A 12,502-nucleotide genomic window follows, 5' to 3' on the forward strand; every position below is an offset into this window, starting at 1 on the left:
AGTCCTCAGTGCTTCCATAGGGGAGAAGATGTAGCCTCTGGGGCAATGCAGAGGCACCAGCAAAAAGTCCTCAGTGCTCCCAGGGGAGAGAAGATGTAACCTCTGGGGCAATGTAGAGGCACCAGTGAAAAGTCCTCAGTGTTTCTAGGGGAGAGAAGATGTAGCCCCTGGGGCAATGTAGAGGCACAAGTTAAAGACCTTCTCGCCGATGAGCGAGTTCAGGCGAGTTAAAGACCTTCTCGCCGATGAGCGAGTTCAGACGAGTTAAAGACCTTCTCGCCGTCAAGCGAGTTCAGGCAAGATAAAATCCTTCTCGTCTCGAACGAGTTCAGGTACGGTGTGGAGGGTGGAAGAAGTTTAAAGGATAGCTAAGGTAGGTTCGAAGAGAACACTTAGCTATCCGGCTTACTGTTCTGAAGGCCAGGGAAGGTAGAGAGGGATCCGAAAGGCGCCTCTACCCCCAGATGAAGGAACAATGGCCAAGTTGTGCAGGCAAGAGGAAGCTAGTATCGCCAAGACTCTTTGGCGACCAGGAGAAATTCGAGCAATGACAAGAAGCCAAGGCCCGTTTTGATAAAGCAGGTCAGGTGAGCTGTGTCTTAAGCCATTAGTTGGGTTGAAGCTCGTTATTTGAAAAGTGATTTCGCGCTGAGGTTCATTACCTTAAGGTTACAAGTTGTTAGAATGTTATCGCTCGAAAGTTGATGGTTCGAAGCAGTTAGTATACAATTGCGCTTGCGGAGTTGCTGAGTCAATTTCGTCTAAGAGATTTATACAAGGAAGATAAAGTTAACAATAAAGATTATATAAAGAAGCATGAAATGTCATAACATAGTGGCATCAGTTCAGAATACATGTACAAAAAAAGGAAAAAAATTTCATTACAAGCAATTTGTATAAGAGAGAGACAGATGAATAAGTAATGGAGGGAAGCAGCAAGCAGCTAGTCTTCAGAAGGGACGATCTTCCCATCCACCACTTCGTTGTTTAAAGACACCATGGAAAGATCCAAGTCAGGGTATTGGCAGAAGAATTGTTCCAAGGCGGCGTCAAACCCAAGAGCAATGATCTGGGCAGAGCTCGGCTCGAGTTCTTCAGTTTGCTTCTTGAGCCCCTCGGTCTGCTGCTCCAACTCTTCAGCTCGTTTCTTGAGTTCTTCATTTGTTGCCCGAGCTTGAAGGAGGTCTTCAGCAACCTTCTTGGATTCCGCCTGCGCCTGGGCCAGCTTTGTGGCGATCTTCTCATTTTCCTCTTTGGCCTCGGCGAGTTTGGCCATGGTGTCGTCTCTCTCCTTTTCAACTTTCCCCAAGAAGACCTCCCGATCTACTGACCTCTTCTCAAGGTTTTCTACCTTGGCTGCATCGGCTTTGATTGACGCTTCCAGATCAGCCACCTTGAGACGGTAGGGGACCAGTTTGCTCTCCAGCTCGATCTTCTCTTGAGCTAAGAGGTGCACCCTGTGACGTAGATCGGTGGCTTCCTTGCGCGCCACCCTCAATTCGGTGCTCATAGCATCTTCCACTCGTGAGTGGTCGATTTCAGCCAGCATGAGGTTGTAGGACAACTTCTCCGCCTCAATCCTTATTATTATGCGATTCTCCTCTTGGAGCACGGAGATGTCATCCTGGATTTTTTGCTGGAACTCCCCACAGCTTTTGATATGATGGAGGGAAAATCCTCTGCCATCATCTTGAGTTTTGCTGAGAAGGGTTCCCACACTCTTTTGACCGCGAGGCAGAGATTTGCTTGTGGAAGCACTGGGGGAGCCTGTTGCTGGTTCTCGCCACCACCTTCTTGAATTGGTTGGTGAGTCGGAGCTTCTTGGCGTGGTGGCGACGAGAGGGACTCGGTGATGATGATAGGCGAGTTGTGAGCGCCTTCATTCCCGCCTGGTGCAGCTTCAGCAGTTGAGGCGGTTGAAGGAGGACCCCCTCCAGCAGATACATATGGCGTGGAGGCGCTCGGGGGGTTCTCCATGAAGTTGGGCTCAGCAGCCTCAACCACAGGAAATGCCGCCGCCAAGGGAACTGCTTGGACTGGCGATGTGGGAACTGGGGGAGGAGGCAGTGTTGGAGGTGGAGCTGGCGAAGAAGGTGGTGTTGATGTTGGAGGAGGAGGTGGAGCAGGTGGTGAAGAAGGCGCCACCCTCTTTCTTTTGGTGATGAGGCCATCTTCAGTTGCCTCATCGTCTTCTTCTTCATCCTCATGGACCACCTGAGAGGTTTTCCTCTTTGGCTTCCTGAGGATGAGCTTCTTGCGTTGTTGGGCGGGCAAGGCTTCTGAAGGAGCTGGGCCTTTAGGGGGCGATCTGCCCTGGGCAGCGGCGATCTCCACCACCGAGTTGGGCACAGTCTGGGAGCCCGATGCCAACCCATGGGCTCGGGCGAGCGCCCTCAATTCAGCTAATTTTCCTTTGCCCAACATGAGATCTGCATAATACGAAGGTATACAGGTCAGCTCAGAGACAAAAATAAACACATGAGTAAGTATGCAAATGAGGCAAACAAATGATGCAGAAAATAAAACGAAGGGAAACCTGAGTTTCACCTTCTTGAACAAGGTTGTGTAAACGAAGCAGAAGGGTCCACCGTTGTTCGCCTTGTCGTCGGCGCAAACTGGCAGGTCGGGGGGGCAAGGTAGCACCGTCATCTTCTCGTCGTGCTCCTTATGGAATAATTGGTGAGGCTCATCCCCCTTCGTCAACCGCAGAACTGCCCCAGCAGAATTTACGGAAGATGTTTCCCTCAACAAGGTCGAGTTGGCCCAGGGGTATAGTTTTTTGAAGTCTGGTGGGGGGACGGAGGCTCCTTCGGTGACAGGCGGAGTCGCCTGGGCCAGGTTGGGGCGGGAGGGTGCAGGCCTCTCAGCCTGAGAAGACGAAGCACCACGTGCTCGCGGTGGGTCATGTGCTTGTGAGGAGGGGTTTCGTGATGAAGGAGGAGGGTTTGGGGTGATCTTTGAGCGAGTCATTGCGGAAGCTGCAGAGGAAAAAGAAAAGGAAAAATGATCAGGGTTCGCAGAGGTTGACTCGATCATGGAAGAAGGGTGAAAAACGAACGAATGTAGGTTCGTTGTGACGTTGACGGAGCCCTAAGTTACGAGAAATGAGAAATGGAAAAAACAACCCACAACGTATGCACCAGACAGTTAAAGGATGATGCGAATCGGTTAAAATGCAGGAAAAACCAGCAGAAGAAGGAAAGGAAGTACCTTTTTATGATCGGAAGAGTGATGGAAGAAGTTGGTGATTCAGGAAGTTGAAGAACGTTGAGAGCTTTGTTGCAGAAGAAAGTTGGAGCGTTTGAGAATACGAAGAAAGTGATGGAACAGTGGAGCGAAAATGGGTTTAAGGGTTTTTCGAAATGGGTTTGGGAAGCGCAAACGTTAACTGAAGGTAACCGTTGATGAAGCCACGTGTCGAGCGATGGGTGAGGTGTTTGGTGGAGCGTCAGAGAAGCAGAAAGTACAACCGCTTGAAATTCTGCGCCATGCCACGTAGATCGGTATTGACGTGACTCTTTTAGTCTTTTCGCTGGACAAGTCTTCGCTTAAGACTGGGGGGCTTGTGTACCGCCCTGGTAGTCGGAAGTGATGACGTGGCATCAAGCTACAGTATCGGCGTGTTGACAAGACGCCAGGTTGGCAGAAGGGAAAGAAGTCGGGGGGCTCGTGAAGTCGCCAGTTATTAAGTTGGCGTGTTCCGATCTCCAGCATACCAGAACCGGCGATCACCAGGTTAAAGATGAAGTCGCCAGATGTAAACTCAAGCGACCAAGTGATTGGAGATCGCCAGAGCAAGCACATCGCCGAAGATGAAGATGGTGCAGATTATGAAGGCGGCCGGCGAGACCACAGGGAAGGTGTACGAAGGCACCCTAACTCGCCAATTCCAGTAGAGATCGCACTCCCAAGTTAGCTATGCACTGGGCAGTACCATGCATAAGTAACTTAGCCAAAAGAGAGTCAGAAGCAGCGCCCAATTCAAGGAGGCTCCAGATGATGGCACGTGTACGACTGGATGCGAGCCACGTGTCCAGCTGCGTAACTGCCAGGAGAGAGAAAGTGACCAGGTATAAAAGGGTTTCCCAACGAACTTTCGAGGTACGCACGTTCAGATTGTATTCTTTACGCTTGCGAGTTCTTGAGCATACTGTGAGAGAGAACATTGCACGGTTCCTTGAGAGTTCTTGAGTGTTTGCTCTTGAAGTATTTGGTGGTTCAGTCACTGACTTGGGCGTTGGAGTGCGATCGGCCGCATCGGCGCCGCTCTGTTCTTTTGCAGGTTCTTGAGGTGGATCATGACGAAGGACGGAGGTTGAAGTGGTGCGCACGTCGATCCAAGTTTGACGAGGCAAGTTCCAACGTTCTGGTCAATAGGCAGGATCATCAGGCGCCCACCGTGGGGCCGTGTAAAACCTGTTCCCATCCACAGCGTGAGTTCTTGGAGGTTTTCGTAGTTTTCTGCGTGGTTGTTTGCAGGTGCAACCACTGTTTGCTGTTCGTTTGAGATTTACTCGGTGATTTCGCGTTTTCCACCGATCGTTTGGATTTTTGTTCGGTGAAGTGAAGTTTTCTGCTGTTTACGCGAGATATGTTCGGTGAAGTTTGAGTTCTTTGGCTCGTTTTGTTATCCGTGGGAGAAGCGGTGGTTTCTGGTGGAGTTGCAGGTTTTTGTGGAGGTTCGTTGTGTTTTTGAGTTTTCTTGCGGAGTTTCGCGCAGTTTTTACCGATTGATCGTCGAATCGATCGTAGCTGAAGTAAGTGTTGTTCGCTGCATTCTGTGATTCGTCAAGTTTCATGAGAAAAATGAGAAGCAATCGTTCAAGTCCAGTTGCGCCCGTCGCTGCTGAAGGCGCTGCCGCCATGACCATGGTGCAGATGGTAGAGATTATGCGCTCGTTGCAGGCAACCGTGGAAGCCTCGCGCATAGAACAGGCGAGAATGCATGAGGACCTGGCCGCCTCTCGGGCCAGGAATGATGAGGTTAGCAAGGTGACTGAAGAGCTGCGTCAAGCTCTTCAGGAGCAGCAAGGGCGTCCTATTGCTGAAGAGGTTGCGCCGTCGTCGCCACCTCGTGTTTTTCCTATGCCTTTCGTTCAGGCGATTACTGACACGCCTATTCCTACGAGTGTGGTACCTGTCAAGGCTGTTTTTACCGGCGTGGAGGATCCTGAGGCTCATCTCACCACGTTCCATACGCAGATGATGCTGTCAGGAGGATCAGACGTCGTATACTGCAAGATGTTCGTGAGCACACTCCAGGGAACGGCGTTGGAGTGGTTTGTGAGCCTGCCTAACGGTCACATAACCAACTTCCAACAGTTTTCCAAGATTTTCGTCGAGCAGTACATCGTGAATAAGGCACCGCCCAGGGTGTCTTACGATTTGTTTGATATAAGGCAGTATCAGGGAGAGTCCCTTAGGGACTACCTGAATCGCTTTGGGGCGCAGATGGTCAGATCACCGGCTAAAGATGAAGAAATGTTGGTTTATGCGTTTAAGAAGGGCGTGCTGCCGGGACCATTCTGCGAGGCACTGATCAGGGCTCACCCCGTCACGTTTGCTGAGGTGAGGCGACTTGCGGTGGCCCACATCGCCGACGAGAGTGAAGTCGCCGAGAAGAGAGGAAGCGTGGCTCCCGCTAGGCCACGCGCCTAGACCAGGATCCAGCCACAGAGGGTGCTGGAGACAGCGGCGGCCAGAAGGGATCAGAGGACTCGCCATCCTTATGATCCAAGGAAGAACAAGGGCAGGAGCCAAGGGCGCCAGCAACCAGCACGCCGGGAATATAATCGCCCGCCTAAGCACAAGTTTGTCATGGGATTGGCGGACCTGATCGCCATTCCCAACATATCCGCTAGGTTGAAAGCGCCAGAGAAGGTGGGCGACAAGGTGCTGGGACCCAAGCCAGACGCCTGGTGTGAGTTTCACCAAGGCTTTGGCCACACCGTGGATTCGTGTTTAGCTTTAGGATACCAGCTCGACGATCTGGTAAAGAGCGGGTTCCTAAATGATTATTTGCTGGACAGAAGGACGGGGGGCGCGTCGAGCTCCCAACCAGCAGGTGGAGAAGCCCAGCAACACGAGATGCCTACACACGGGGAAATCCACACCATTGCAGGGGGTTTCTCAGGAGGTTGATGCACCGCATCACAGAGGAAGAAGTACGCGAGGTCTGTGATGACAGTGGACATGTTTGAAGACCACTCGCCGGAAGTGGACATTACATTCACCAAGCAGAATCTTCGGGACGTTGTGCCTCATGACAACGATCCCATAGTTATCTCGTTGATCACCGCAGGAAGAAAGGTCCACAGGGTGCTGGTGGACCAAGGAAGCTCGGCAGACGTGATGTTCTGGCCGACTTTCACGCAGTTGGAGCTGCCCCTTGACCAGCTGAGGCCCTATGGAGGGTGTTTGTATGGTTTCGCTGGTGACCAGGTGGAGGTCAGGGGGTACATAGAGTTGAGGACTACGTTTACAGACGAGGCGGGTTTGAGAACGGAGAAAATCAAATACCTTGTTGTAAACGCTCCTTCAGCATACAACATCCTGTTGGGAAGACCCACGCTCAACAGGATAGGCGCCATACCGTCGACCCGGCACATGAAGGTGAAGTTGCCGTCTATGGAGGGGGTGGTGATCACCATCAAATTCGATTAGAAAGAAGCGAAGAAGTGCTATGAGAATAGCCTGAAAAACAAGAGATCGGTAAGTTACGTAACGACCACCCCGCCTCCCGGTGTGAAGCCCAGGTCGACGGTAATAGAAGAGACCACCGGAAGAGACGTGGAGATGGTGGATGCTGAGCTAGGGGAGGGGAATGCCGGTCTGGAGGAAGAAGAGGCAAGGAATCACCCTGAGGAAGCGAGAGAACTGGGAATCGCCAGAGCGGTGATCGCCAGAGAAACCAGACCAAAACCCGTCGAGCAGTGGCTCGAGAGAGAGATCGGGTGAAAAATCTTCAAGCTGGGAAGATCCCTGGAGGTTGAGCTCCAGGACCAGATCGCCAAGGTGATAGAACGGCATCTGGATGCGTTTGCATGGTCCGCTTCGGACATGCCCGGGATCGATCCCGACTTCTTGTGCCATCATCTGGCGATGGACAACTTAGTGAGACCGGTGCGACAAAGAAGAAGAAAGTTCAACGAAGAGAGGAGGCAGGCGATTAGGGATGAAACACAGAAACTCCTCGCTGCAGGCCACATCAGGGATGTCCAGTACCCTGAATGGTTGGCAAATGTCGTGCTGGTGAAGAAGAGTAATGGGAAATGGCGCATGTGCGTCGATTTCACTGATCTGAACAAGGCTTGCCCAAAGGACTCATATCCTTTACCAAGCATAGACGCCCTGGTGGATAGTGCTGCAGGGTGTAAGTTGTTGAGCTTCCTGGATGCCTTCTCGGGGTATAATCAGATCAAGATGCATCCCATGGATGAAGAAAAGACTGCCTTCATGACCGAGAGATCGTGCTACTGCTACAAGGTGATGCCATTTGGGCTGAAGAACGCGGGGGCCACGTACCAGAGGTTGATGGATCGAGTACTTGCACCGATGCTGGGAAGGAATGTGCAAGCGGACGTCGATGACATGGTCGTGACCTCGCCAGAGAAAAGCAAGCACGTTGCAGACTTGGAGGAATTGTTCACGACGATCGCCAAGTTCAAATTGAAGCTGAATCCAGAGAAATGCATTTTCGGCGTGGAGGCTGGAAAGTTTTTGGGTTTCCTCTTAACTGAAAGGGGAATAGAAGCCAATCCGGATAAGTGTGCCGCCATCTTGGCGATGAGGAGCCCAGCTACCGTGAAGGAAGTACAACAGCTAACAGGTCGGATGGCCGCCCTGTCTCGCTTCGTGTCGGCTAGCAGAGAGAAGGGACATCCCTACTTCCAGTGCTTAAGGCGCAATAACAAGTTTGCTTGGACGAAGGAGTGCGAGGAAGCCTTCGTCAAGCTGAAGGAGTATCTGGCGAGCCCGCCGGTTTTGTGCAAACCGCTGGTGGGAACCCCTCTCAGGTTGTATTTTGCTGTAACTGAGAGGGCGGTGAGTGCGGTGCTCGCCCAGGACCAAGATCAGGCTCAAAAGCCTATTTATTTTGTTAGTAAGGTGCTGCAGGGCCCCGAAACGAGATATCAAGCCCTGGAGAAGGCTGCGCTGGCTGTGGTGTTTTCGGCGAGGAGGTTGCGCCACTATTTCCATAGCTTCACAATTCTGGTGATTACTGACTTGCCCATCTAGAAGGTGTTGAAGAAGCCTGACGTTGCTGGGAGGATGGTGAAGTGGGCAGTAGAGCTGTCAGAGTTTGATATTAAGTATGAGCCCCGAGGCCCGATCAAGGGGCAAATCTTTGCAGATTTCGTGGTCGAGCTCTCATCTGAGGCGACACGAGTTGAAGGGGACGATTTCTGTTGGGTGCTCTCGGTGGATGGATCGTCGAACCAGTAGGGTAGCGGTGCTGGAGTCATTTTGGAAGGACCCAACGGCGTGTTGATCGAACAATCTTTGAGGTTTGCCTTCAAAGCCAGCAACAATCAAGCAGAATATGAGGCGCTGATCGCCGGGATTTTGTTGGCAAAGGAGATGGGAGCGAGAGTGTTGATGGCTAAGAGTGACTCGCTGCTAGTCACAGGGCAAGTAACAGGCGAGTTCCAGGCTAAAGATCCACAAATGGCGGCTTACTTGGAGTATGTGCAGGAATTGAAGAGTTCCTTTGCCTCCTTTGAAGTGGTGCATGTGCCCAGAGAGCAGAATGCCCGAGCTGACTTGCCAGCTAAGCTCGCCAGTTCAGGCAAGGGGGGTAGGCAGAGGACGGTGATTCAAGAAACTCTGAAGACGCCGAGGGCATTTGTAGCAGATCACCTGGTTCTTCAGATACGCAGGTCGACGGAAAAAGCGGCAATAAGTCACAGGTCTTTGACGCAAGAAACGTTGAGATCGCCGAGAATTAGAGCATGTCGGGGAGAGAGGGTGAACATGACGCAGGTCTGCGCTACCCATGAGCCAGACACCTGGATAACAGAGTACAAGCGGTGCCTGGCAGATGGCCTTCTCCCGCTGGATCCGACAGAGGCTAGGAAGGTAATGAAAAGTTCTAGCAAGTACACATTGATTGATGGCGATCTGTACAGGTTTGGGTTCACTCACCCACTCCTGGAATGTGTACATGGCGAGAAGTGCACGAGAATCATGGCAGAGCTCCACGAAGGAAAATGCGGAAGCCACGTCGGGGGTCGAGCTCTGGACGCAAGGACTCTCCGTGCAGGGTACTACTGGCCATCGATGAGAGAAGACTGCAAGAGGTATGCACAGTGTTGCAAAAATGCCAACAGCACGCCGATTGGCACAAGGCGCCTCCCGAGGAGTTGAAATCGATTTACAGCCCTTGGCCGTTTCACACTTGGGGAATCGACATTCTGGGACCATTCCCGCTGGCGATCAGGCAGATGAAGTACTTGGTGGTGGTGATTGAGTATTTCACCAAGTGGATCGAAGCAGAACCAGTGGCCCAGATCACCGCACACAAGATCGAAGGTTTCGTGTGGAAGAACATTGTGTGCCGGTTTGGTGTGCCCAAGCGCCTGGTGTCGGACAATGGGACTCAGTTTGCAAGCCACCTGTTGAAGAAGCTGTGCGAAGGGGTGGGAATTCAACAAGTGTTTGCATCCGTCGAGCACCCTCAGACAAATGGCCAAGTAGAGTCAGCTAATCGGGTGTTGCTGAGAGGGTTGAAGAGAAGGCTAGAGAAGGCCAAAGGAAGCTGGGCTGAGGAGGTACCCCGTATAGTCTGGGCATACCACACCACTGAGCAATCAGGAACCCATGAGACCCCGTTCAGCTTGGTCTATGGGTGTGACGCAGTGATTCCAGTGGAGATCCAGGAGAGCTCGCCGAGATTCCAGAACTTCGTAGAGGAAGACTTGAACGAGGAGAGAAGATTGAACCTGGATCTACTGGATGAGGTCAGGGAAGAGGCGAGATTGAAGGCTGAAGCGGTGAAGAGAAAGATTGAACGAAGATATAATTCGAAGGTGATGCCGAGACAGTTCAGAGAAGGCGACCTGGTGATGAGAAAAGCCCACCAGTACGAGATGGAGAATAAACTGTCGCCCAAGTGGACGGGGCCGTTCAGAATAACCGAAGCGCTCGGGAACGGCGCCTACCGCTTAGAGACATTGGAAGGAGGGGCGATTCCTCGCACTTGGAACGCCACGCACCTCAAGTTATATTACAGTTAAGAGCTTTGTAAGTAAAGACAAACACGAAGTTACATTACAATGTCTCTGTTAAAACAGTTTGAAGGGGGCACTCTTTTTTCCCTAAGGAGGGTTTTTAACCAGGCCACCCAATAAAGAGAAGTTTTCAAAAGTTTAAGTTGTTTCAGATTGCATGCCTGTTGTTTTCAGAAAGTTTTGAAGAAAGACCTTGTCACTTATACGTGACTTAAGGCAAGTTAAAGATATATTGCATGCTTTCTAAAAGGTTTTAAGTCCTCATCGTCTTTCGGCGATTGGAGGCATCAGTTAAAGCTTAAGTCCTCATCGTCTTTCGGCGATCGGAGGCGTCAGTTAAAGTTTTAAGTCCTCATCGTCTTTCGGCGATCGGAGGCACCAGTTAAAGTTAAAGTCCTCATCATCTTTCGGCGATCGGAGGCACCAGTTAAAAGACCTCAACGCCCTCGCGCGTTCTGAGGCGAGATAAAGACCTCCTCGCCATCGAGCGAGTGCAGGCGAGGAAGAGTGAAAAGTCCTCGGTGTTTCTGGGGGCGAGAAGATGTAACCCCTGGGGCAATGTAGAGGCACCAGTGAAAAGTCCTTAGTGTTTCTGGGGGCGAGAAGATGTAACCCCTGGGGCAATGTAGAGGCACCAGTGAAAAGTCCTCAGTGTTTCTGGGGGCGAGAAGATGTAACCCCTGGGCAATGTAGAGGCACCAGCGAAAGTCCTCAGTGTTTCTGGGGGGGAGGAGATGTAACCCCTGGGGCAATGTAGAGGCACGATTTAAAGACCTCCTCGCCTATGAGCGAGTTCAGGCGAGTTAAAAGACCTTCTCGCCTATGAGCGAGTTCAGGCAAGAGAAAATCCTTCTCGTCTCGAACGAGTTCAGGTATGGTGTAGAGGGCGGAAGAAGTTTGGAAGGTGGCTAAGGTAGGTTCGAAGAGAGCGCCTAGCCACCCGGTCTCTTGTTCTGAAGCTCAAGGAGGTAGAGAAGGATCCGAAAGGCGCCTCTACCCCCAGATAAAAGAACAACGGCCAAGGCAGGAAGCCAGAAAGAAGCTGATATCGCTAAGTGAGTCTTTGGCGACCAGAAAAAGTTCAAGCAGTGGCGAGAAAGTTAAAGACCCGTTTTTGATGAAGCAGATCGGGTGAAGCGATGTTTTAAGCCAGTAGTTGAGTTAAAGTTCGTCGTTTGAAGAATGGTTTTACGCTGAAGTTCATTACATTGAGATTACAAGTTGTTAAAGTGGTTGTTATTTGAAGTTGAAGTGGTTCGAGGCAGTTAAGTATATGATCACGCTTACGAAATCGCTAAGTTAATTTCTTGAAGCCAACTGTGCAAGGAAAGTTAAAGCAGCTAAAGAAGTTATAAGAGGAAATACACAGACTTTGTCATTGAAATAAGTATCAGTTCAAGAACACATATACAGGAAAAGAAAAAGTTCATTGCAATTACATACAAAGAGAAAGCATAAAGGTAGTGGATGGAGGAAATTGATCAGTCTTCAGCGGGAACCACCTTCCCATCCACCACCTCGTTGTTAAGGGACACCATGCTAAGATCCAGATCGGGGAACAAGCAGGCGAATTGTTCCCGTGCGGCCTCGAATCCAGCAGCCAGAATTTGGGCAGAACTCAGATCAAACTCTTCAATCTGTTTCTTGAGTTCTTCAGTTTGTTCCTTCAGCCCCTTGTTCTGCTGCTCCAGCTCTTCAACTTGCTTCTTGAGTTTTTCGATGGTTTCTTGAGCTTGAAGAAGGTCTTCAGCAACCTTCTTGGATTCAGCCTGCACCTGGCCCAATTCAGCAGCGATTTTCCCCTTCTCTGTGTTGGCTTTAGCAAGTTTCGCCATGGTGTCGTCCCTTTCTTTTTCCACCGCCTCCAGGAAGACCTCCCGATCGGCTGACCTTTGCTCCAGTTTCTTCACCTTGGCGGCGTCAGCTTTGATTAAGGCCTCCAGGTCAGCCACTTTGACGCGATAAGGTACAATCTTGCTCTCCAACTCAATTTTCTCTTGAGCCAAGAGTTGTACCTTACGGCGGAGATCGGTGGCCTCCTTGCGCGCCACCCTGAGCTCGGTGCTCATTGCATCTTCTACTCGGGAATGTTCAATCTCCGCGAGTGTCAGATTGAAGGACAACTTCTCCACCTCAACCCTCATAGTGCTATTCTCAGTTCGAAGGGTGAAGAGGTCGTCCTGAAGCTTCCTGGTGGAGCTCTCCACAGCTCTAGAGATAATGGTGGGGAAGTCCTCTGCCATCATCTTCAGTTTGGCCGAGAAAGGCTCTCA

General features: G+C 51.1%; 1 protein-coding gene across 1 annotated transcript; it reads right to left on the reverse strand.

Moving 5' to 3' along the window:
* Positions 1 to 943: 943 nt before the first annotated feature.
* On the reverse strand, positions 944 to 1,549 carry LOC137836864 (uncharacterized). The gene has a single exon (XM_068645631.1). It carries the CDS (start codon positions 1,547 to 1,549, stop codon positions 944 to 946), a length of 606 nt encoding a protein of 201 aa, XP_068501732.1.
* Between the last annotated feature and the right edge of the window lie 10,953 nt (positions 1,550 to 12,502).

The sequence above is a fragment of the Phaseolus vulgaris genome, chromosome 11 (assembly GCF_000499845.2).
Source record: "Phaseolus vulgaris cultivar G19833 chromosome 11, P. vulgaris v2.0, whole genome shotgun sequence".
In the NCBI taxonomy this organism is placed as follows: domain Eukaryota; kingdom Viridiplantae; phylum Streptophyta; class Magnoliopsida; order Fabales; family Fabaceae; genus Phaseolus; species Phaseolus vulgaris.

Bases quoted from the DNA above. Each gene is read 5' to 3' on its own strand.
- LOC137836864 (XM_068645631.1), bottom strand. From the start codon at position 1,549: ATGCTGGCTGAAATCGACCACTCACGAGTGGAAGATGCTATGAGCACC.